At 45.4% G+C, this 25,958-nt stretch overlaps 1 protein-coding gene across 1 annotated transcript in view; it reads right to left on the bottom strand.

The window, feature by feature from the left end:
* Positions 1-25,958, bottom strand: part of QTGAL (queuosine-tRNA galactosyltransferase) — a 349,168-nt gene that overhangs the window by 59,816 nt on the left and 263,394 nt on the right. The window contains exon 8 of the mRNA XM_077458633.1: positions 3,641-3,736. Coding sequence (XP_077314759.1) covers positions 3,641-3,736 — 96 coding nt within the window. The remainder of the gene's footprint in view (positions 1-3,640; positions 3,737-25,958) is intronic.

Genomic DNA, 25,958 nt, shown 5'->3' with positions numbered 1-25,958 from the left:
TAAGCTACAATATATCCACTTGCCAACCACAATACGTATATATATACGCTGGGGCCACCAGGGTTATGGCTGAAAATGTTTTTAAGCGTCGCCTATGGAGATTAAAGGGACTGTAAAGTAAATTTTTTAACATGTTATACTTACTTCCACTGTGCATCTTGTTTTGCACAGAGTGGCCCTGAACCTGGTCTTCTGGGGTCCCTCGGCGGATGTCTCGGCTCCCTCGCATGGTGAGAAGCACTTGCAGGCGCGCTACCGTGCTACAGCCGGCGGCTATAGCCGCTCGCTGTATCACTCGGCGCCGCACCCTCCGCGCGCTGCGTCATTGGATGTGATTGACAGCAGCGAGAGCCAATGGCTGCGCTGCTTTCAAACCATCCACTCCAGCCAATCAGCGGCCAGGCTGAGTGACGAAGAGGACGGCGGGGGCGAGCGAGGGGTCAGGTAAGTAAAACGGGGGACGGGGGGACTGGGGGTGCCGGCAGTGTGAGATGTTTTTTCACCTTAATGCATAGAATGCATTAAGGTGAAAAAACATTTACCTTTACAACCCCTTTAAGTATCGTAGTTTGTCGCCATTCCATGAGCGTGCGCAATTTTAAAGCATGACGTTAGTTATTTTCTCAGTGTAACACCATCTTTTATATTTCTAGAGCAACATTCCTGTTGAGACTTGGCAGTGATCTGAAAACGCGAGGCTCGTAGGAGGACGATGTGGTGACAACAGTCATATCTGACCCCTCACATTTGGATTTCTGCCCCCCCCCCCCCCCCCCCGCCAGTTGGACGGGGTCCCTGCTGACACTGGCTCGCCGACTGTCCTAATCGCAGCAGGGCCAAAGCAGGGGCCGTGTTACACTGAGATTCGGGTTTCTGGGTCAGAAAGGATGAGAAAATCTGCCGGTCTTCCCTTATATAGTTCTAGTAGGACAGAGGGACCGCAATATTCCCTTATATGTTCACAATGACAACATAAATGTCATAGTTCCAGTCACACTCCATACAACCTGCCCATCAGGAGGAACTTGTATCTAATTGGCTGAAGTAGAAGTTGTTGGCACTGGGTGCAATAAAAACCGAAAGCGCAAGATATCGCAGAATGAAATGAATGTTGAGGAGTGTGTTAAAGTGGCAAAGCATGTACCTGTACAATGACAAGATGCACACTAGAAACTATGGTGCTCGTTCTGCTATATTCACTAAAAGACCAGCGGCATCCCCGAGACCCTTCATATTCCTGAGAACACAGCCAATCCAATCACTAGAGACCAGTGACATCACTGAGACCCTTCATATTCCTGAGAACACAGCCAATCCAATCTCTAGAGACCAGTGACATCACTGAGACCCTTCATATTCCTGAGAACACAGCCAATCCAATCTCTAGAGACCAGTGACATCACTGAGACCCTTCATATTCATGAGAACACAGCCTATCCAATCACTAGAGACCAGTGACATCACTGAGACCCTTCATATTCATGAGAACACAGCCTATCCAATCACTAGAGACCAGTGACATCACCGAGACCCTTCATATTCATGAGAACACAGCCAATCCATCACTAGAGACCAGTGACATCACAGAGACCCTTCATATTCCTGAGAACACAGCCTATCCAATCACTAGAGACCAGTGACATCACTGAGACCCTTCATATTCCTGAGAACACAGCCTATCCAATCACTAGAGACCAGTGACATCACTGAGACCCTTCATATTCATGAGAACACAGCCTATCCGATCACTAGAGACCAGTGACATCACTGAGACCCTTCATATTCATGAGAACACAGCCTATCCGATCACTAGAGACCAGTGACATCACTGAGACCCTTCATATTCATGAGAACACAGCCTATCCGATCACTAGAGACCAGTGACATCACCGAGACCCTTCATATTCATGAGAACACAGCCTATCCAATCACTAGAGACCAGTGACATCACTGAGACCCTTCATATTCCTGAGAACACAGCCTATCCGATCACTAGAGACCAGTGACATCACTGAGACCCTTCATATTCATGAGAACACAGCCTATCCTCTCACTAGAGACCAGTGACATCACCGAGACCCTTCATATTCATGAGAACACAGCCTATCCAATCACTAGAGACCAGTGACATCACCGAGACCCTTCATATTCATGAGAACACAACCTATCCAATCACTAGAGACCAGTGACATCACCGAGACCCTTCATATTCATGAGAACACAGCCTATCCTCTCACTAGAGACCAGTGACATCACCGAGACCCTTCATATTCATGAGAACACAGCCTATCCAATCACTAGAGACCAGTGACATCACCGAGACCCTTCATATTCATGAGAACACAGCCTATCCAATCACTAGAGACCAGTGACATCACCGAGACCCTTCATATTCCTGAGAACACAGCCTATCCAATCACTAGAGACCAGTGACATCATTGAGACCCTTCATATTCATGAGAACACAGCCTATCCAATCACTAGAGACCAGTGACATCACCGAGACCCTTCATATTCATGAGAACACAGCCTATCCAATCACTAGAGACCAGTGACATCACCGAGACTCTTCATATTCATGAGAACACATCCTACCCAATCACTAGAGACCAGTGACATCACCGAGACCCTTCATATTCCTGAGAATACAGCCTATCCAATCACTAGAGACCAGTGACATCACAGAGACCCTTCATATTCCTGAGAACACAGCCTATCCAATCACTAGAGACCAGTGACATCACCGAGACCCTTCATATTCCTGAGAACACAGCCTATCCAATCACTAGAGACCAGTGACATCACCGAGACCCTTCATATTCCTGAGAACAAAGCCTATCCAATCACTAGAGACCAGTGACATCACCGAGACCCTTCATATTCCTGAGAATACAGCCTATCCAATCACTAGAGACCAGTGACATTACCGAGACCCTTCATATTCCTGAGAATACAGCCTATCCAATCACTAGAGACCAGTAACATCACCGAGACCCTTCATATTCATGAGAACACAGCCTATCCAATCCCTAGAGACCAGTGACATCACCGAGACCCTTCATATTCATGAGAACACAGCCTATCCAATCACTAGAGACCAGTGACATCACAAGACCCTTCATATTCATGAGAACACAGCCTATCCAATCCCTAGAGACCAGTGACATCACCGAGACTCTTCATATTCATGAGAACACAGGCTATCCAATCACTAGAGACCAGTGACATCACCGAGACCCTTCATATTCATGAGAACACAGCCTATCCAATCACTAGAGACCAGTGACATCACCGAGACCCTTCATATTCATGAGAACACAGCCTATCCAATCACTAGAGACCAGTGACATCACCGAGACCCATCATATTCCTGAGAACACAGCCTATCCAATCACTAGAGACCAGTGACATCACCGAGACCCTTCATATTCATGAGAACACAGCCTATCCAATCACTAGAGACCAGTGACATCACTGTGCTGCAGTCACAAATGTTATGTCCCCGTCCTCACAGCTTTGTGGCCTTTGGCTGTATATTATAAATACACTGAGAAAACACTGAAGGGAATTGGCCTCAGAATCATGATGTCAATAGACCTTTTACATTGAGAACATTGGGTGTAGAAGCTTTTTCTCCTACCTGTCCATCTTCAACAAACTGTCCCACATAACAGAACCACTCCCGGGAGCAGAACCAGGTCGGCATAATGACGGTTGGCCCATGTGACGTGAACACCTAAAAGAGGGAGAACACAAAATTGTTATTCTATGTTTGGGGTTTGCATGCCTACAGCATCCCTTCGGAGGGATTTCCTCTCACTTCCTGTTTTGGATATGCATCAGGAAGTGAAGGGAGATCTCCACACTGGAACACGATGTGAGAGGGGTTATGACCCTCCCATACTCTGTCCAAAATGACAAAAAAAAAAATGCTTTAAGTTCCACTTTTAAAATAAATACTTAAATAGAATTTTAATAGCAGAGGGAAAAAACAGCAAGATCACTTAGTAAAAGCCACACACATTACACATTCTTAGGCACACATTTAACCCGTCGATTGCCCTAGATCAAGGATAGGGAAACCTTGGCACCCCTGATGTTTTGGAACTACATGTCCCATGATGCTCCACTACACTGCAGAGTAGGTGAGCATCATGGCAAATGTAGTTTCAAAATATATGGGGTGCCAAGGTTCGCCATCACTGCCCTAGATGTTAACTCCTTCCCAACCAGTGTCATTAGTACAGTGACAGTGTATAGTAGGGATCTGCAATTAGCGGACCTCCAGCTGTTGCAAAACTACAAGTCCCATCATGCCTCTGCCTCTGGCTGTCATGCTTGTAACTGTCAGAGTCTTGCTATGCCTCATGGGACTTGTAGTTCTGCAACAGCTGGAGGTCCACTAATTGCATATCCCTGGTGTATAGTATTAGCACCGATCACTTTATTGGTGTCACTATTGATGTCAATCAGTGTCAGTTAGTGTACCTCCCAGCCGGCACCAGCTAGTGTCAGATTGCCCATCACACTATCACAGTTCCATTATAAGTCGCTGATCACCATTACTAGTACGGAAAAAAATAATTGAAATAAAAATATCAGTATCTATACAAGACGTTATAACTAAATAATATACACTTATTGGGATTGATTAACCAAAGACGTAGCAGAATAAATTTTTGTCTAAATTTGTAAAGAAATTAAAATTGTTTAATTTTTTATGTTTTATAGCAATAAATAATTATTATTATTTTTTTAATTTTCCGTCTTTTTATTCCTTTTTTTCTGCCCAAAGACCCCTGAAAAAAAAAAAAAAACACAAAATATTCCCCCCTCCACCAAATGATTTGGACCAGTGCACATAGCAAGGTCCATAAAGAAATGGATGAGCGAGTTTGGGGTGGAGGAACTGACCTGACCTCAGCCCGATAGAACACCTTTAGGATGAATTAAAGACCGCGAGCCAGGCCTTCTCATCCAACATCAGCGCCTGATCTCACAAATGCTCTTCTGGAAGAATGGTCAAACATTCCCATAGACACCCTCCTAAACCTTGTGGGCGGCCTTCCCAGAAGAGGTGAAGCTGTTATAGCTGCAAAGGGTGGGCCGGCTCAATATTGAACCCTACGGATTAACGCCCTGTACACACGGTCGGACATTCCGACAACAAAATCCCTCTGATTTTTTTCCGACGGATTTTGTCCAAAACTTGTGTTGCATACATACGGTCGGACAAAGTTGTCAGAAAATCCGATCGTTCTGAACGTGGTGACATTCGTTGCGTACGACGGGAATACGTAGAGGATAGTAGCCAATAGCTTTGATCTCGTAATTTATTCTGCGCATGCGTGGCACTTTGTCCGTCGGAAATTCTCTACAAAACGATCGGAAAAAGTCCGATCGGATTTTGTTGTTGGAAAATTTGAGATCCAGCTCTCAAACTTTCTCCGTTGGAATTTCAGATAGAAAAAGTCCGATAGTGCCCACACACACACGATCGGATTTCCTGCCAACATAATCCGATCGGACCTTTTCTTTCTGACTTTCCGACCGCATGTATGGGGCATAAGGCTCCACGCACACTGGACGTTAAAATAACGTTATAAAAACGCCAGTAGCTTTTGCAGTGAGTCTTTCAACGTTTTTAAACAATTTTGGCAATAGCGTTTATTAGCAATTTTTAGCGTTTTTTTTTTGTTTTGTTTTTTCAATGGATCAAAAACGTTAAAAAAAAAACGTTGGTTAGCAAAATTTTGGAGCGGTTGGTGTTTTTTTGTGGTCAGAAAAACGACTCCTGAATGCGATTTTATGGCGTTCGGAAACCAGCCACTGCTGATAAACATCCAAAAAAACGTCCATGTGTGCATTAACACATAACACATAGGATAACATAGAGGGGAGTTTATGGGCTGTTAAAAAAAACAGCCAAACGCCCAAAAAACGGGCGTTTATGAGCTGCAATGTGAATGGACCCTTAAAGACTGGGATGCCATTAAAGTTGATGTGCGTGTAAAGGTAGGTGTCCCAATACTTTTGGGAATATAGTGCATTTTTCACCACATTGCAGTGTTTTTTTTTTAACCTAAGGGTATCTCAACCCTCAGTTGTTAGTTACTACATGTTACTGTATTGACACGTATGATACATGGTTAGTGACTATTGACCTCTGTATCGTTCATATTTACCCGCTGATGACTTTCGTCAAGAATGTGCCGTCATGTCATACAATTTTATTTATTTTTTTTGGCATGGAGGGACAGAATATACCTGACGTTTTTTTTTTTCTCTCTCTTTTTTTTTTTTTTCTTTTCTGTTTATTTTTTATTTTTTTTCCCTTAGTTAGAGGAGGAAGGAAAATGGAACAAGGGTAGGAAGTAAGCGGTTTTATGGGGAATAGTATGGAAATGAGAATAAGTGATGAATTTGTTTAAAGATAACATAACCTCACTATAGTGATTAACTCTTTTGGGAGGAAGATTGTGGTAAAATAGAGGATACTCTATTTTACAACTACTCACAACTACTTTTGGTTTAATGGCAAATTCTATAACCAAAAGAAAGGGGTAGCGATGGGTTCAAAGTTCGCACCAAGTTTGGCTAATTTATTTATGAGCCAATGGGAGGACTTTCGCATTTTTGCAAACCGAAGAAGCGAACTATTATTTTATCAAAGGTATATTGATGATTTGTTTTTCATTTGGCAGGGTACTGAGGATTCCTTGATGAGCTTCTCCGATAGTTTAAATAATAATAACAACAATATTAAATTAGAGTTTAGTTGGAGTAAACAAACTATTAATTTTCTCGATGTAACAGTAATGAGAGAGAGGACTAACCTATCCACAAAGGTGTTTTTCAAACCCATGGACAGAAACAGTTTTATCCCCATTCATAGTGGTCATCATCCCCTTTGGTTAAGGGGGATTCCAAAGGGGCAGTTTCTCCGTGTGAGGAGAAACTGTACTTCTGATGTTGATTACCTGACACAAGTTTCCCTAGTTAGAGACAAATTTGTTGAAAAGGGTTACCCAGCTGAAATTCTGGACCAAGAGTTACAACGGGTTCTTCGGGTTCCTCAGGAACAATGTTTACGACCCAAAGAAAACAAAACTGGAAACACACAGGAATGTAGTTTTATTAGTACTCTACATACTCAATATAAAGAGGTGGAGGGTATTATCCAAAAATATTGGAATATTCTTAAATTGGATAAGACTCTCAGGGATGTCATTCCGGATAGACCTAGGTTTATATATAGGCGGAACTCCTCCTTTGGGGATAAATTAGTTAAAAAGGTTCTGGATCCTCCCTCTAAACCGCTTATGTTTTGGGATAGAGCTGGCTTTTATGCCTGTCGCAACTGCCGGGCTTGCAAATCAGTACGTAATCATCTAAGAGGGTTGGTCCAGTTCACCTCTACTGGTAATGGACAAAATTTCAAAATCGATCAATTCATCACATGTGTTACTACGCATGTAGTATATGTCCTTCAGTGCCCATGTGGGCTTATGTATGTAGGACGTACTAAAAGAAAGCTATGCACCAGGATAGCAGAACATATTTATAACATCTCCATCGGTTATAAGGAACATAGTGTTTCCCTACATTTTAGACGTGAACATGGTAGGGACCCAACTGGACTCAAGTTTTGGGGAGTGGATAGGATCTTTCCTGATTGGAAGGGCAGCAACCTAGTCCGGGAGATATCCAAGCGAGAAACTGAATGGATTTTCCGTACAAACACTTTGAGTCCTTTTGGTTTGAACATAGAGGTAGATATTAACTGCTTTATTAGTGATTATTGATTTTATCTATTATAGAAAAGTTGGGATTTGAGTTTGAGCGTATTGTTATTATCCAATGCATGGGTTCTAATATTCAGCAATTTTGTTTCTAGTTTCATTTTTATTTATTTTTCTTCACTTTTTATTTTTTATTTTTTTCATTCCCATTTGCATTATCATTATTATTTTATTCCATTGGTCGATCAGTGAGTGATAATTTTGATCACTTATAGTTTGCACATAGGTGACTTTGATATATTGTAATATGGTTTAGTGTAGACTCATAATATCTACAGCAGTATGCCCCGGATTTGTTATATCATAGTAATGATATGCCCTGTTTAAACTAATATAGGTGATGGGGTAGGCATACAGGTATTTTAGATAGGCAATAAGGATAAGTTTTTGTTATCAGTATCCTGGCCGGTATGCTGATGGCTTGCACGGCGGGACCTAATCATGTAACAATAAACAAAGCGGAAGGTTTTCCTCATTTCCTTCCCCTTAAGCCTGATAGTGATTGTTAGCAGGCCGTTGTTATGACGATCGCTTATACGGCGATGTCATTACATTGTCACATCGAATGCGAGGAGAGGGGGCCGGACGTGGGCGTTATTCCGATCCGGCTTCCCGCCCCGCAAGGTATTTAAATGGACTAGCTGCGTTGCCTGGCCACGCCCACGGACGAAGACGTGATGACGAAACGCGTATGGGCGTGACCAGGCAGCTATACGTCACCAGAGCAGGCTATTCGGAGTGGTTACCCGGGACCCGCCGTGGAAGCTGAGGCAGTTTTCGACCAAACGCGCTCAGGACTGCGGTGAGACCACCTCGTTATCGCTGCAAGTGACATTTTAAATGTGACATTTTGCTGTGCACATTGTGTACGTATGATTTTAAGCGCATGAGTGTTTTTAATGAATAAAGCTGTGTTGCACTATGGAATCTATATTTTATTGTTTTCTATATGTGGACCTGGGGCTGTGAATGAGAATTAAGTGAACTCTTATCGGTGAGAAAGCAGGGAGCCCGAGAGAGAGGAACCTATGGTGTTATGATAAGACGATTTTCCGGAGGGACACTAGTGGGACTACTTCTACAGTCGTAGTGAAGTGCCTGTTAACCCTTTGGGTTCTGGTGAGTGAATTACCATAAGGGGTGTCACCGGCCGTCAGACCCTTCGCACACTGGTGTTTTCTTCTTCGGAGATGGATCTTCTTTTCTGAACTTTTTTCCAAAGTATGATAGCTCAATTGAATATTGAGTTACATATGTTTGGAGATATTATGGACACTTGCTAGTGACTTTTTCTAGACACTGAGTTATTATCCTCCATATATTTATTATATTTTATCCTCTATATATTTATTATATTTTATTTTTTGATTATTTCCCCTTTTTTGTTTTAGCGCTGTCAATATAGTATATGCGGGGTAATTAGGGTACGGATACGGTATACTATATATTTTTGTGGAAAATAGAGGATATGTTGTACTGATGTACTCACATGTAACGCTGTATTATTATCTGTGTGAAAAAATAAAGAATTTATTAAAAAAAAAAAAATGTCATACCATTTTGCTATGTTGCATACCCCTAAATAAAAAAAAAATAAAAAAATTCAAGTGGTCTATCAAGTCTGTTTCAATTTTTTATTTAATATTATTATTATTTTTTATTATTATTATTTTTTTTTTTTTTTTTTAGTCTGTTTGTAATGCAATTGTTTAATTCAAGACTGCTCCAATTTTTTATTTAATATTTTTTTTTTTATTATTATCTTTTTTATTATTTTTTTTTTGTCTGTAATGAAATTTTTTAATTCAAGTCTGCTCCAATTTTTTATTTAATATTATTATTTTTAAATTATTTTTTGAATTATTTTTTTTATTTTAGTCTGTTTGTAATGAAATTGTTTAATTCAAGTCTGCTCCAATTTTTTATTTAATATTATTTATCTTTTATTTATTTATTTTTTATTTTAGTCTGTTCGTAAATGCAATTGTTTAATTCAAGTCTGCTCCAATTTTTTATTTAATATTATTATTATTTTTTTTATTATCTTTTTTTATTATTATTTTTTTTATTTTATTTTTTAGTCTGTTTGTAATGAAATTGTTTAAGTCAAGTCTGCTCCAATTTTTTATTTAATATTATTATTTTTTTATTATTATCTTTTTTATTATTTATTTATTTTTTTTTTTTTTTTTAGTCTGTTCATAATGAAATTGTTTAATTCAAGTCTGCTCCATTTTTTTAATTTTTTTAATATTATTTTTTATTATTATTATTATTATTTAGTCTGTAATGAAATTGTTTAATTCCTGTGTCATGGAAAAGCTTGCAATGAATAGCAGCCACAGTGTATTTGGTGGAAAAAAAAAAAAAACAAGTAACCGGCAGCGAATGAAACCTTTGCACCAACGTCCCCTTAAAGATGGATAAACTGCGACTTTTTTTTTTTTTTTTTTTTTTACTATTAATTGATGAAGAACTTCTTCTCGGGACAGACCCACATTTCTCCCAAGCGTATTTCGTTTCCTTTAATGTTGTGTTTACAACCAAAGCCTGCTGGAGGTTTTGCCCTTTTCCATCTCCCGCTCTTGTCAATAAAGTCGTATTTCTCCAACCGAGTCCCTTTTGCCAAGATCACGCTATGTCCCCATGAATGGAGGGTGTGAAGGAACGTCTCCTCCTCCTCCTCCTCCTCCTCTTCCTCCTCCTCTCTGTTTAACAAACACGTCCTTGGCGTAATGGAGAAATAAGCCGGGGGGGATCCGGGGTAATGGAGGTAGAAGGCCACGGTGTGAATTGTCAGGTATGGAGGGCAGGACGTTATAAATTGCACGTGTACTGCGCTCGTGTACAGTACCCCCCCCCCTTCATTCAGAGCCGAGAGAGCGTGGGAAAATCCTGCGCTACGTCAACACCGACCGGGGGGGGGGGGGGGGCGAGAAATGTCACATCACCACCAAAATAAGACAAATATTGAGCAGGGCTGAGGAATTTGTAAATATAGTACGAGAGTCATAACACGGCGTAAAGGACCAGCCACCGGTGGGAAAAAGTCAGTTTTACGATATACAGAAACAAATAACGGGACATTAATAACGGCGACTGCGAAGGGCTCATCTCTTGGATTGCTGAACTTCAGCTCTTTTGTTAGAAGAAATTCATAACCGAGTTTTCACTGTAAAACAATCGTGGACTTAGGTTGGCCACACGTGGGTCGAAATTTTCAAAATAATTTTCTTTTGAAAAAAATCAGAAAATTTGCGCATTTTGTGATCCGACGGCGCCCACCATTGATTTCGAAAATTTGACCAACCTAAAAGCCTTCAATTTCACCTTCATGTTGCTACGGAAAAGAGTTTTTTTTTCGTGGCCGGGAATCTTCTTTTCTTTCCGGGAATTTTCTTTTCTTTCCGGGAATTTTCTTTTCTTTCCGGGAATTTTCTTTTCTTTCCGGGAATCTTCTTTTCTTTCCGGGAATCTTCTTTTCTTTCCGGGAATTTTCTTTTCTTTCCGGGAATTTTCTTTTCTTGCACATGCGTATATCTTTTTTTCCAATTAGATTTCTTGCACGATTCTCCCGTCATTGATTGGAAAAACCATTCATTTTTTCAAAAAATTTCCAACATGTCCGATTACTGAAATTCAAAGGCCGCACAAAAATCGGCTGTTGGTGCAGCCCCACTAATGGTGTGAAATACGAATAAAAATTCTTAGGCAGGATTTTCAACAGAAAATTATTTCGAAAATTTAAAGTGGCGTTCCACACAAAAATAAAAAAATGATTAAAATTCTTTAAAAAAAAACCAAAACATTTGGAATTTTTTTTTTCAACTCGCCTCTAAACGCCTGTTGCTAGGGGGTCCCTCGTAGTCTGCCTCCTTCGGTGCCTGGGCTCCTGATGTCACTTCCCCCTCGGCGCAGGAAGGGCTCAGCTCCGCCCCCTCCCTCCTGTCAGTCATCTAGGACATGTGATGACTGCGCGGCCAATCACGGGCACGGCGCCGCTCGCGCATGCGCAGTGGGTACCTGGCTGTGGTCTACACTTAGTATGCCGGCGGCGCCGAGAGGAGGGGGGGACGAGCGAGGCTTCGTTCTCCCGCATCGCCGGACCCTGGGACAGGTAAGTGTCCGATTATTAAAAGTCAGCAGCTGCAGTATTTGTAGCTGCTGATTTTTATTTATTTTTTTGTTTTTCAGGGGAAACTCCTCTTTAACCCAAAGGAGAAATAATTTTTTGAACGAGCTACTGAAACCTACTTATAGCGCCACATCCCGTTATCTATACAATAAATACAAGGTTTCTAAGGGACTTTTAAAGCGCAATTACACTGTACTATGTAAAAAATATTAATTTTAATACAATAAAAAAAAATGGTGCTGAGCGGTGCAATTACGTTACTGGGCATGCGCCACCCCAGCCGAGCGCGTATGAGTTCTCCCGAGCCCCGGCCGGCTTCGGAACGGCGCATGCGCAGTTGCATGGTCGGCTCGTGGCCATCTTTTTTACGGGGCACCAGGGGCCCCCGTAACGGACTTTAATGGGCAGCCCGAAAAAGGGCTTAAATTTACGGGCTGCCCATAAATGTGGGGGCGGTTGGCAACACTGGTGTAAGGGAACTCTGCGAGTTCAGATGTAAAAGGAGCACCCCTTACATCAGAGTTCCCCTTTACACCAGAGGTCACAGTGTTCTCCCTTACATCAGAGTCCTCTCCGTACATCAGAATTCTCAGTGTTCCCCCTTAGATCAGGGTTCCCAGAGCTTCCTTTAGAGTCCCCAGAGTTCCCCCTTACATCAGAGTCCTCTCTGTACATCAGAGTTCTCAGTGTTCCCCCTTAGATCAGGGTTCCCAGAGCATCCCTTAGAGTCCCCAGAGTTCTCCCTTACATCAGAGTCTGCAGAGTCCCCCCTTACAGTGAAAGGGAACTCTGCGAGTTTAGATGTAAAAGGAGCACCTCCTACATCAGATTTCCCCTTTACACCAGAGGTCACAGTGTTCCCCCTTACATCAGAGTCCTCTCCATACATCAGAGTTCTCAGTGTTTCCCCTTAGATCGGGGTTCCCAGAGCATCCCTTAGAGTCTCCAGAGCTCTCCCTTACATCAGAGTCTGCAGAGACCCCCCCTTACAGTGAAAGGGAACTCAGCTTGTTCAGATGTAAAAGGGGAACTCTGAGGACTCTGATGTAAAGGGGGACTCTTGTTCTTAACTTCATGTTATTAGAAGTTTTATTTAATAGCAAAATATATGTATAGTTTATACTATAAAAATAAATGAATTGCTGTGCACTGCTATAGTGTTTGGGTTTGACTTGAAGAAAAGGTGGCAACCCTAGCCCAAAGCCCCGACCAGAATTTCAGCGTTCAAGCCTTCAGTGTAGTCGGGGCAATGAAAGACAATCCCTGATTGGTTGTCCTCCGCGAGTTATCTGCACACATCGCTTTCAGTGGTGTGCGAGGGAAGGGGCGATTGGAGGGAGGGGGGGGGGGGAGGGGTGTACAGAAAAAGTGCTGAGTGGGAGCGAAGCGCTGAGTGACGGTTCATGATTAATCGCCACCATAAAGCCGCGGCCGTTGAGAGGGTTTCTCGAACCCATTCCTGTCTGGGAGGTGGGAAAAATTTTTGAAAACAGGTTTTTTCCATTTTGGTGGATTACTGGCTGTCACACAGAATCTACACATCTGTTTACACATGTAACGTGTCCGGGCCGCGTGTGTGCGCTGATGTATGGGACCTCCCCACATCCTGCTGGGATACAGATCTCCACTTCATATCTCTTCACAGAGCTTCAGGGATTTACAAAAACGATCCACTGAAAGTAGAGATGTCAATTCCGTCACCAGAAGCTCACAGAAGCTTTAATATGGTAATGACATTTCAAAAGTCAGTTCAATAATTTGTAAAGCGCAAGGCCGGGCTATACACGTACATACATGGCCATACACGTACATACATGGGTCATACATGGGCCATACATGGACATACACAGACATACACGGCCATATACGGCCATACACGGACATACACGGACATACACGGACATACACGGGCCATACACGGACATACATGGACATACACGGGCATACACGGCCATACATGGACATACACAGGCCATACACGGGCCATACACGGGCCATACATGGGCCATACACGGGCATACACGGCCATACATGGGCCATACACGGACATACACGGGCCATACACGGACATACACGGGCCATACACGGACATACACGGACCTACATGGGCATACACGGGCATACACGGGCATACACGGCCATGCATGGACATACACGGCCATACACAGGCATACACGGCCATACATGGTTCAACAGGAACCGGCCGAGATTTGAACCCGTTAATAAGCAGGCTGAATGTAAAAGTATTCATACCCCTTGACATTCCCCACATGTTGTCATGTTACAACCAGAAAACGTAAATGTAATTTATTGGGATTTTATGTGATAGACCAACACAAAGTGTCACATAATTGTGAAGTGGAAGGAAAATGATAAATGATACAAATAAATATGTGAAAAGTGTGGGGGAGGGGCATTTGTATGCCCCCCCCCCGGAGTCAATAATTTGTAGAACCCCCTTTCTCTGCAAGTCTTTTTGGGGATGTCTCTACCAGCTTTGCACATCTAGAGAGGACATTTCTGCCCATTCTTCTTCTTTGTAAAATATCTCAAGCTCTGTCAGATTGGATGGAGAGCGTCTGTGATCAGCAATTTTCAAGTCTTGCCACAGATTCTCAATGGGATTTAGGTCTGGACTGTGACTGGGCCATTCTAATCGTGAGATGTTCAAAGCTTTGGATAATTTTTTATAACCTAACCCTGCTTTATACTTCTCCACAACTTCATCCCTGACTTGTCTGGTGTGTTCCTGCTGACACACACACACACACTTTTCACATATTTATGTGTATCATTTATCTTTCACTTCACAATTATGGAGCCACTTTGTGTTGGTCTATCACATAAAATCCCAATAAAATACATTTACGTTTTTGGTTGTGACATGACAAAATGTGAAAATTTTCAAGGGGTATGAATACTTTTTCAAGGCGCTGTAACAAGCCGATCGGTCGAACAACTTGGGTACAACCAGCCTGCTGGATTCTCTTGTGATTATCGCTAGCAGCTCCATGCCCACTTCCCTGAGCGACGGAGCAGATCAGCGGGTGCTGGGCGTTCAATCATTGGCCGGCCCCCGCTGATCGGCTTGTGCTGTGACTAATAACACCACAGACGGGGCGGCAGGTGAACACCTCCCCCTACCCAGATGTGGCGGCAGGTGAACGCCCCCCCTACCCGGATGTGCTGGATCACCTATCATATACATGATAGCGATATCGCTTTGCTGCCGTGCTTCTATGTGAGGCGATCAGCAAGCGGGTATGCAAAACGGCAGGACGGAGGGGCATTAGGGGCCAGGCTTTTAATGGGGAGAGGCCCCACCGCATTAGCAGCTGCATGCCCACTTGTGCCACTTGTTATGCGACTTTTGGACATTTTGGAGGCATTTGAAAAGTGGCGAGGAGACGATAGGTCGCCTTACCCACTGCCTATTTTAACCACCTAAATGCCGTACTACCGCATCGCAGCCTTGTGCATTGCACATGGTTGTGGGGTGGCTGCAGCATGGCACCATTGATTTTAATGGGTTGCATTTGGCACGGGAGAGGGGGGTAGTGCCCATCAACCACCACACCACTCCTACCAAGGCCCTAAAGTAAAGAATCACGGCTGCTGCATGTGTGAGCCCCCCGGCCACTGCTTGGGCAGCTTGAGGTGGCACGGTTAAGGGGCGAAAAAAGTTGCTCAGTCGTGTATTTTTACCTCCCCTCAACCACAAGTGTAAAGGAGCCCCAAGATGGACAAAAAGGAAGAATAAAGCCCGTAGGTTATCATTGCTCATCAGCATTCTCTATGGAAAGGCTGGCACCATTCATGCCTGCCCTGTACATAAACACGTGCGCACTGCAGGAATAGCGATCCTGTCTAGGTGAAGATCTTCCTATAGAATGCCAGGGCTGCAAGTCGGACCGTCCAGCCACCTCTTCACACCTAATGAATGGAAGCTGGAAGTGCCAAGGACCACACTTTGTGCCGCCCCAGACTCATGGCTGCTTTGGCTCTATGGAATCGGATTAAAGAAAACCAGAAACTCCGCAATCCAGCATTACATAAAGTCTGGGGAATCGGATCTCGGGTTCGGACATGTCTGTGGTTGGGCGGCCAGTTTTTCCGGTCCCAGGCGTCAATTATCCCCCGCTCTAATTTATTTACACGCAGACTAATCCCCTGTATTCATTTACCATTCTCCCCGCAGATTATCCCGTGCGCTCACAAGCCTCCCCCGGCCTGCTGGGACTTGCTACTGACAAGTGCCGAAACACACTGCTGACACTCGCCCTACGCGGCACACCTGTCTTACCGGTACCTGTCACCACGTCTGCCGGGTACAATACACACAATCCACCATGAATAAACCACGTCACTTCTACCCTCTTCCATTTTCACAGAAAAGAAAAAACGCACAGCTAACAGAGACGGGTTCAGTGCTGTCTTAATGCATGAGCACCCCTGGGCAGTGCCCAGGGGCCCCATGATAATCTTGCATTGCATCATACTTGCCAACTGTCCCAGATTTGACAGGACGGTCACGCTTTTTACTAAGCTGTCCCGGGATGGTCGTGTCCCAGGCAGAATCCCAGAACCTGTACTTTGCCCTCCTAAACCCCCCATGTACTGTGTCCGCCTGATCCCAGTACTGTGCCCTCCTGATCCCAGAATTGTGCCCTTGTGAACCCAGTACTGTGCCCTCCTGATCTCAACACTGTGCCCACTTGATCCCAGTATTTTGCCCTCCTGTCTCTCTCTCTCTCTCTCTCTCTCTCTCTATATATATATATATATATATATACACACACACACACACACACACAAGTGGTTGCATATGATGCGGAACAGTGGCAGCATTTGATGGCCACAAGTGGCTGCATTTGATGGCCACAAGTGGCAGCATTTCATGGGCACAAGTGGCTGCATTCAATGGCACAAGCAGCTGCATTTCATGGGCACAGTGGCTGCAATTGATGGCTGCAATTGATGGGCACAGTGGCTGCAACTGATGGGCACAAGCGGCTGCATTCGATGGGCACAGGCGGCTGCATTCGATGGGCACAGGCGGCTGCATTCGATGGGCACAGGCGGCTGCATTCGATGGCACAAGTGGCTGCATTTGATGGCACAGTGGCTGCAATTGATGGGCACAGTGGCTGCAATTGATGGGCACAGTGGCTGCAATTGATGGGCACAAGTGGCTGCGTTTGATGGGCACAAGTGGCTGCATTCAATGGCACAAGTGGCTGCAATTGATGGGCACAGTGGCTGCATTCAATGGGCACAGTGGCTGCATTTGATGGCACAAGTGGCTGCAATTGATGGGCACAGCGGCTGCAATTGATGGGCACAGTGATGGGCACAGTGGCTGCAATTGATGGGCACAGTGGCTGCATTTGCTGGTACAGTGGCTGCATTTGATGGGCGCAGTGGCTGCATTTGATCGCCGCAGTGGCTGCATTTGATGGCCGCAGTGGCCGCAGTTGATGGGCGCAGTGGCCGCATTTGATGGGCGCAGTGGCCGCATTTGATGGGCGCAGTGGCTGCATTTGATGGGCGCAGTGGCTGCATTTGATGGGCGCAGTGGCTGCATTTGATGGGCGCAGTGGCTGCATTTGATAGGCGCAGTGGCTGCATTTGATGGGCGCAGTGGGCGCAGTGGCTGCATTTGATGGGCGCAGTGGCTGCAATTGATGGGCGCAGTGGCTGCAATTGATGGGCGCAGTGGCTGCAATTGATGGGCGCAGTGGCTGCATTTGATGGGCGCAGTGGCTGCATTTGATGGGCGCAGTGGCTGCATTTGATGGGCACAGTGAGGCTACAATTGCTGTTTTTTTTTTTTTTTTCAGTTCTTTTCAGTTTGTTTGCACCCCCCCCCCCCCCCCCAAAACTTTTGAGCACCAGACGCCACTGATCTCCACACTCCACACAACTTTGGACATCAAAGTCGCATGACAAGTCGCAGCCCTTTCCTTTCAATGGCACCCGTTCAAACCGGTGCGCCTTAAAGTTGCAGGGATTTTGAAAAAGGTGCCTGCACTACTGTGGTGTGACTTTTAATGCAACTTTTGGTCCAGAGAATGTAAAGTCGGAGCCAAGCCGCTCAAAAATCGCACTGGGAAAACGTTTGACTTTGGAGATGCGCTAATGTGACTGGTGCACACCATATCCCGCAGAGGGGCACGTGGTACTTTAGCCGGTGATTTTGACATACAAATACTACGCATTGGAAATGAATATAATAAAAGCCGTCCACTATTTTAACGATTCCACAGAAGACTGATGAGAAGAATGAAGAATGAAGAACCCTCCAGAGTTGGGCTGTAATATCTCTTCCCAAATAACTGTTTCTTCTCAATTTGATTTACAAAAGAAAAAAGGAAAAAAAAAGAAGAAGTTGGCACGTTTGGGGTCCCCGGCTTGCCAGGGACTTTTTTGGAAAGGTGAGGGAGGGAAGCCATTGATAAGAAAAAAAAAAGAGGGGCTGACCAGCCTACTTTCCCATGGAACAGAGATGATATTGGGGGTGTCAGAGCTTTGGGGGGGGGGGGAGATTAATCACAGGAGCCGCTTCCCCCTCCCCCGCACTTCCCAGTATAATATTATTAGGAGAAGCTGGAAGCGTAGGTGGGTGAAGAAGACGGAGAGGATCCCAGCACAGAGGTTAACCCCTTAAATCACAGCGCCGGGACGGGGAAGATCACAGCACCGCGAGTTCAAACATCCGCACAGAGGAAAAAGTTCATTTTTATGTCACAATCAGCAAGTCCTAAAAATGTAACTATTCGCAGGAAAAGGAGGAAGTGGACGTTTTATCGAAATTGTGTTACCTTTTCTTTTTTTTTTTTAACTTTTGGATGGATTTGAGATGATTAGCACCTTTTTTTTTTTTTTTTTTACTGCTTTCTGGGGCTCGGTGTAAAAGATTTCCCTTGATTACTGCCAAGGTGACAACAAGCAGGCAGGAAATGAGAGGAACTCTTCAACGGGGACACTGACAGCAATTCAAAAAAATGGGACAGCGAAATAAAGTTGGTGTGAAATAGAAGTAAAAACCTGACAAGGGTTCTAATCCTTCCACATTTCATCCAAAGCTAAAAAAAAAAAAAGGACCTCCATACATCGGGGAAATGAGGAGCGCCAAACATCGGGGAATGAGGAGCGCCATACATCGGGGAAATGAGGAGCGCCATACATCGGGGAAATGAGGAGCGCCATACATCGGGGAAATGAGGAGCGCCATACATCGGGGGAATGAGGAGCTCCATACATCGGGGAAATGAGGAGCTCCATACATCGGGGAATGAGGAGCTCCATACATCGGGGAAATGAGGAGCGCCATACATCGGGGGAATGAGGAGCTCCATACATCGGGGAAATGAGGAGCGACATACATCGGGGGAATGAGGAGCTCCATACATCGGGGGAATGAGGAACTCCATACATCGGGGAATGAGGAGCTCCATACATCGGGGGAATGAGGAGCTCCATACATCGGGGGAATGAGGAGCTCCATACATTGGGGGAATGAGGAGCTCCATACATCGGGGGAATGAGGAGCTCCATACATCGGGGGAATGAGGAGCTCCATACATCGGGGAATGAGGAGCTCCATACATCGGGGAAATGAGGAGCTCCATACATCGGGGGAATGAGGAGCTCCATACATCGGGGGAATGAGGAGCTCCATACATCGGGGAATGAGGAGCTCCATACATCGGGGAATGAGGAGCTCCATACATCGGGGAATGAGGAGCTCCATACATTGGGGGAATGAGGAGCTCCATATTTCGGGGAATGAGGAGCTCTATACATCGGAAAAATGAGGAGCTCCATACATCAGGGAATGAGGAGCTCCATACATCGGGGAATGAGGAACTCCATACATTGGGGAATGAGGAGCGCCAAACATCGGGGAATGAGGAGCTCCATACATTGGGGAATGAGGAGCTCCATACATTGGGGAATGAGGAGCACCAAACATTGGGGAATGAGGAGCTCCATACATCGGGGAAATGAGGAGCTCCATACATCGGGGAAATGAGGAGCGCCAAACATTGGGGAATGAGGAACTCCATACATTGGGGAATGAGGAGCTCCATACATCGGGGAATGAGGAACTCCATACATTGGGGAATGAGGAGCTCCATACATCGGGGAATGAGGAACTCCATACATTGGGGAATGAGGAGCGCCATACATCGGGGAAATGAGGAGCACCATACATCGGGGAAATGAGGAGCACCATACATCGGGGAAATGAGGAGCGCCAAACATCGGGGAAATGAGAAGCTCCATACATCGGGGAAATGAGGAGCTCCATACATCGGGGAAATAAGGAGCTCCATACATCGGGGAAATGAGGAGCTCCATACATCGGGGAAATGAGAAGCTCCATATATCGGGGGAAATGAGAAGCTCCATACATTGGGGAAATGAGAAGCTCCATACATTGGGGAAATGAGAAGCTCCATACATCAGGGAATGAGGAGCTCCATACATCGGGGTATGAGGAGCGCCAAACATTGGGGAATGAGGAGCTCCATACATCGGGGTATGAGGAGCGCCAAACATTGGGGAATGAGGAGCGCCATACATCGGGGAAATGAGGAGCTCCATACATTGGGGAATGAGAAACTCCATACATTAGGAAATGAGGAGCTCCATACATCAGGGAATGAGGAGCTCCATACATCGGGGAATGAGGAGCGCCAAACATTGGGGAATGAGGAGCTCCATACATCAGGGAAATGAGGAGCGCCAAACATTGGGGAATGAGGAGCTCCATACATCGGAGAAATGAGAAGCGCCAAACATTGGGGAATGAGGAGTAGTGATGGCCGAACGGTTCGCCCGGCGGTCGTTTCGCGGCGAATTTCCGACTTTCGCCGTCCGCGGGTTCGAACGCCTTTTTCCGTCGTTCGCCCCGGCGGACTTACGTGTTTAATGTATACAAGAACTTTAACCTTTCGTGACACGTTTATCATGTGTTACAGGACAACCAATTGAGACATGACAGCTCATGGACACTTGGACATTCCCCCTAACCTATAAATACACCCGATCCGGTGGCCATTTTACATTCTTTCTTCTGTCACTGTAGGGAAAGGATCCTGTGTGGAGTAGGGACAGAGAAAACGCTAGCTATTTGGTACACAAAAGTTCTTTTCAGGACTGGTATAGGTGTTAGGTCAGCAGCCTGAGTTTCTTTTGTCAGTTTAGATAAAGGGACAGAGCGCTGTATGCTGCTATTTTAGGGACAGCTCAGCCAGATTAGTCTTTCTTCATCATCATCATCATCATCATCATTAGCTGTTACTATCAGGTCCACAAAAGAGCTGTTCCAGCTAATCGTTCCAGCCTACTCTTTTTTGCCAATTTGTATAGGGACAGGCAGGAAGCAGTGTGTCAGGCAGTGAGGATAATTTTAAAGACTTGCTGTTACTATTAGTTCCACAAAGGTTCTTTTCAGGACTGGTATCAGTGGTACGGTAATAGGCTTGTACACGTATAATATTCTTTCTTCCAAATATAGAAAGAATATTATACTTGACTGCTGCCCTTCTGCTGCAGTCTGCTAATCATTCACAACTCACTTGTTCCACAAAAGTTCTTATAAGGACTGGTAACTTGGTCTGTCTAGGGTGCTACGGTACATAGGCTTGGGTGCGGTACAGTCTGCTGTTCTGTAAGGACCGCTATCGGTCCACAATAGATAGGGTTGCCGTGCACTACTGCTGACCGCTGCCCTATACTGCAGCAGTCCTTCAGCGGTATAGGGACTGACGCACAGTCTGCTAAACACTAATACACAACCTGCTTGGTCCACAAAAGTTCTTATAAGGACTGGTAACTTGGTATAGGGTGCTACGGTACATAGGCCTGAGTGCGTTACAGTCTGCTGTTCTGTAAGGACCGCTATCGGTCCACAATACATAGGGTTGACGTGCACTACTGCTGACCGCTGCCCTATACTGCAGCAGTCCTTCAGCGGTATAGGGACTGACGCACAGTCTGCTAAACACTAACACACAACCTGCTTGGTCCACAAAAGTTCTTATAAGGACTGGTAACTTGGTATAGGGTGCTACGGTACATAGGCCTGAGTGCGTTACAGTCTGCTGTTCTGTAAGGACCGCTATCGGTCCACAATACATAGGGTTGCCGTGCACTACTGCTGACCGCTGCCCTATACTGCAGCAGTCCTTCATTGGTATAGGGACTGACGTACAGTCTGCTAATCACTAACACACAACCTGCTTGGTCCACAAAAGTTCTTATAAGGACTGGTAACTTGGTATAGGGTGCTACGGTACATAGGCCTGAGTGCGTTACAGTCTGCTGTTCTGTAAGGACCGCTATCGGTCCACAATACATAGGGTTGCCGTGCACTACTGCTGACCGCTGCCCTATACTGCAGCAGTCCTTCATTGGTATAGGGACTGACGTACAGTCTGCTAATCACTAACACACAACCTGCTTGGTCCACAAAAGTTCTTATAAGGACTGGTAACTTGGTATAGGGTGCTACGGTACATAGGCCTGAGTGCGTTACAGTCTGCTGTTCTGTAAGGACCGCTATCGGTCCACAATACATAGGGTTGCCGTGCACTACTGCTGACCGCTGCCCTATACTGCAGCAGTCCTTCAGCGGTATAGGGACTGACGCACAGTCTGCTAAACACTAACACACAACCTGCTTGGTCCACAAAAGTTCTTATAAGGACTGGTAACTTGGTATAGGGTGCTACGGTACATAGGCCTGAGTGCAGTACAGTCTGCTGTTCTGTAAGGACCGCTATCGGTCCACAATACATAGGGTTGCCGTGCACTACTGCTGACCGCTGCCCTATACTGCAGCAGTCCTTCATTGGTATAGGGACTGACGTACAGTCTGCTAATCACTAACACACAACCTGCTTGGTCCACAAAAGTTCTTATAAGGACTGGTAACTTGGTATAGGGTGCTACGGTACATAGGCCTGAGTGCGTTACAGTCTGCTGTTCTGTAAGGACCGCTATCGGTCCACAATACATAGGGTTGCCGTGCACTACTGCTGACCGCTGCCCTATACTGCAGCAGTCCTTCATTGGTATAGGGACTGACGTACAGTCTGCTAATCACTAACACACAACCTGCTTGGTCCACAAAAGTTCTTATAAGGACTGGTAACTTGGTATAGGGTGCTACGGTACATAGGCCTGAGTGCGTTACAGTCTGCTGTTCTGTAAGGACCGCTATCGGTCCACAATACATAGGGTTGCCGTGCACTACTGCTGACCGCTGCCCTATACTGCAGCAGTCCTTCATTGGTATAGGGACTGACGTACAGTCTGCTAATCACTAACACACAACCTGCTTGGTCCACAAAAGTTCTTATAAGGACTGGTAACTTGGTATAGGGTGCTACGGTACATAGGCCTGAGTGCGTTACAGTCTGCTGTTCTGTAAGGACCGCTATCGGTCCACAATACATAGGGTTGCCGTGCACTACTGCTGACCGCTGCCCTATACTGCAGCAGTCCTTCAGCGGTATAGGGACTGACGTACAGTCTGCTAATCACTAACACACAACCTGCTTGGTCCACAAAAGTTTTTATAAGGACTGGTAACTTGGTATAGGGTGCTACGGTACATAGGCCTGAGTGCAGTACAGTCTGCTGTTCTGTAAGGACCGCTATCGGTCCACAATACATAGGGTTGACGTGCACTACTGCTGACCGCTGCCCTATACTGCAGCAGTCCTTCATTGGTATAGGGACTGACGTACAGTCTGCTAATCACTAACACACAACCTGCTTGGTCCACAAAAGTTCTTATAAGGACTGGTAACTTGGTATAGGGTGCTACGGTACATAGGCCTGAGTGCGTTACAGTCTGCTGTTCTGTAAGGACCGCTATCGGTCCACAATACATAGGGTTGCCGTGCACTACTGCTGACCGCTGCCCTATACTGCAGCAGTCCTTCATTGGTATAGGGACTGACGTACAGTCTGCTAATCACTAACACACAACCTGCTTGGTCCACAAAAGTTCTTATAAGGACTGGTAACTTGGTATAGGGTGCTACGGTACATAGGCCTGAGTGCGTTACAGTCTGCTGTTCTGTAAGGACCGCTATCGGTCCACAATACATAGGGTTGCCGTGCACTACTGCTGACCGCTGCCCTATACTGCAGCAGTCCTTCATTGGTATAGGGACTGACGTACAGTCTGCTAATCACTAACACACAACCTGCTTGGTCCACAAAAGTTCTTATAAGGACTGGTAACTTGGTATAGGGTGCTACGGTACATAGGCCTGAGTGCAGTACAGTCTGCTGTTCTGTAAGGACCGCTATCGGTCCACAATACATAGGGTTGCCGTGCACTACTGCTGACCGCTGCCCTATACTGCAGCAGTCCTTCATTGGTATAGGGACTGACGTACAGTCTGCTAATCACTAACACACAACCTGCTTGGTCCACAAAAGTTTTTATAAGGACTGGTAACTTGGTATAGGGTGCTACGGTACATAGGCCTGAGTGCAGTACAGTCTGCTGTTCTGTAAGGACCGCTATCGGTCCACAATACATAGGGTTGACGTGCACTACTGCTGACCGCTGCCCTATACTGCAGCAGTCCTTCATTGGTATAGGGACTGACGTACAGTCTGCTAATCACTAACACACAACCTGCTTGGTCCACAAAAGTTCTTATAAGGACTGGTAACTTGGTATAGGGTGCTACGGTACATAGGCCTGAGTGCGTTACAGTCTGCTGTTCTGTAAGGACCGCTATCGGTCCACAATACATAGGGTTGCCGTGCACTACTGCTGACCGCTGCCCTATACTGCAGCAGTCCTTCATTGGTATAGGGACTGACGTACAGTCTGCTAATCACTAACACACAACCTGCTTGGTCCACAAAAGTTTTTATAAGGACTGGTAACTTGGTATAGGGTGCTACGGTACATAGGCTTGAGTGCGGTACAGTCTGCTGTTCTGTAAGGACCGCTATCGGTCCACAATAGATAGGGTTGACGTGCACCACTGCTGACCGCTGCCCTATACTGCAGCAGTCCTTCATTGGTATAGGGACTGACGTACAGTCTGCTAATCACTAACACACAACCTGCTTGGTCCACAAAAGTTCTTATAAGGACTGGTAACTTGGTATAGGGTGCTACGGTACATAGGCCTGAGTGCAGTACAGTCTGCTGTTCTGTAAGGACCGCTATCGGTCCACAATACATAGGGTTGCCGTGCACTACTGCTGACCGCTGCCCTATACTGCAGCAGTCCTTCATTGGTATAGGGACTGACGTACAGTCTGCTAATCACTAACACACAACCTGCTTGGTCCACAAAAGTTTTTATAAGGACTGGTAACTTGGTATAGGGTGCTACGGTACATAGGCCTGAGTGCAGTACAGTCTGCTGTTCTGTAAGGACCGCTATCGGTCCACAATACATAGGGTTGACGTGCACTACTGCTGACCGCTGCCCTATACTGCAGCAGTCCTTCATTGGTATAGGGACTGACGTACAGTCTGCTAATCACTAACACACAACCTGCTTGGTCCACAAAAGTTCTTATAAGGACTGGTAACTTGGTATAGGGTGCTACGGTACATAGGCCTGAGTGCGTTACAGTCTGCTGTTCTGTAAGGACCGCTATCGGTCCACAATACATAGGGTTGCCGTGCACTACTGCTGACCGCTGCCCTATACTGCAGCAGTCCTTCATTGGTATAGGGACTGACGTACAGTCTGCTAATCACTAACACACAACCTGCTTGGTCCACAAAAGTTTTTATAAGGACTGGTAACTTGGTATAGGGTGCTACGGTACATAGGCTTGAGTGCGGTACAGTCTGCTGTTCTGTAAGGACCGCTATCGGTCCACAATAGATAGGGTTGACGTGCACCACTGCTGACCGCTGCCCTATACTGCAGCAGTCCTTCAGCGGTATAGGGACTGACGTACAGTCTGCTAAACACTAATACACAACCTGCTTGGTCCACAAAAGTTCTTATAAGGACTGG

Source organism: Lithobates pipiens, unplaced genomic scaffold (genome assembly GCF_037356315.1).
Source record: "Lithobates pipiens isolate NorthernLeopardFrog02 unplaced genomic scaffold, aLitPip1_a1.2 Scaffold_28, whole genome shotgun sequence".
Lineage (NCBI taxonomy): Eukaryota > Metazoa > Chordata > Amphibia > Anura > Ranidae > Lithobates > Lithobates pipiens.
This window is presented reverse-complemented; position numbering and strand designations above follow the sequence as displayed.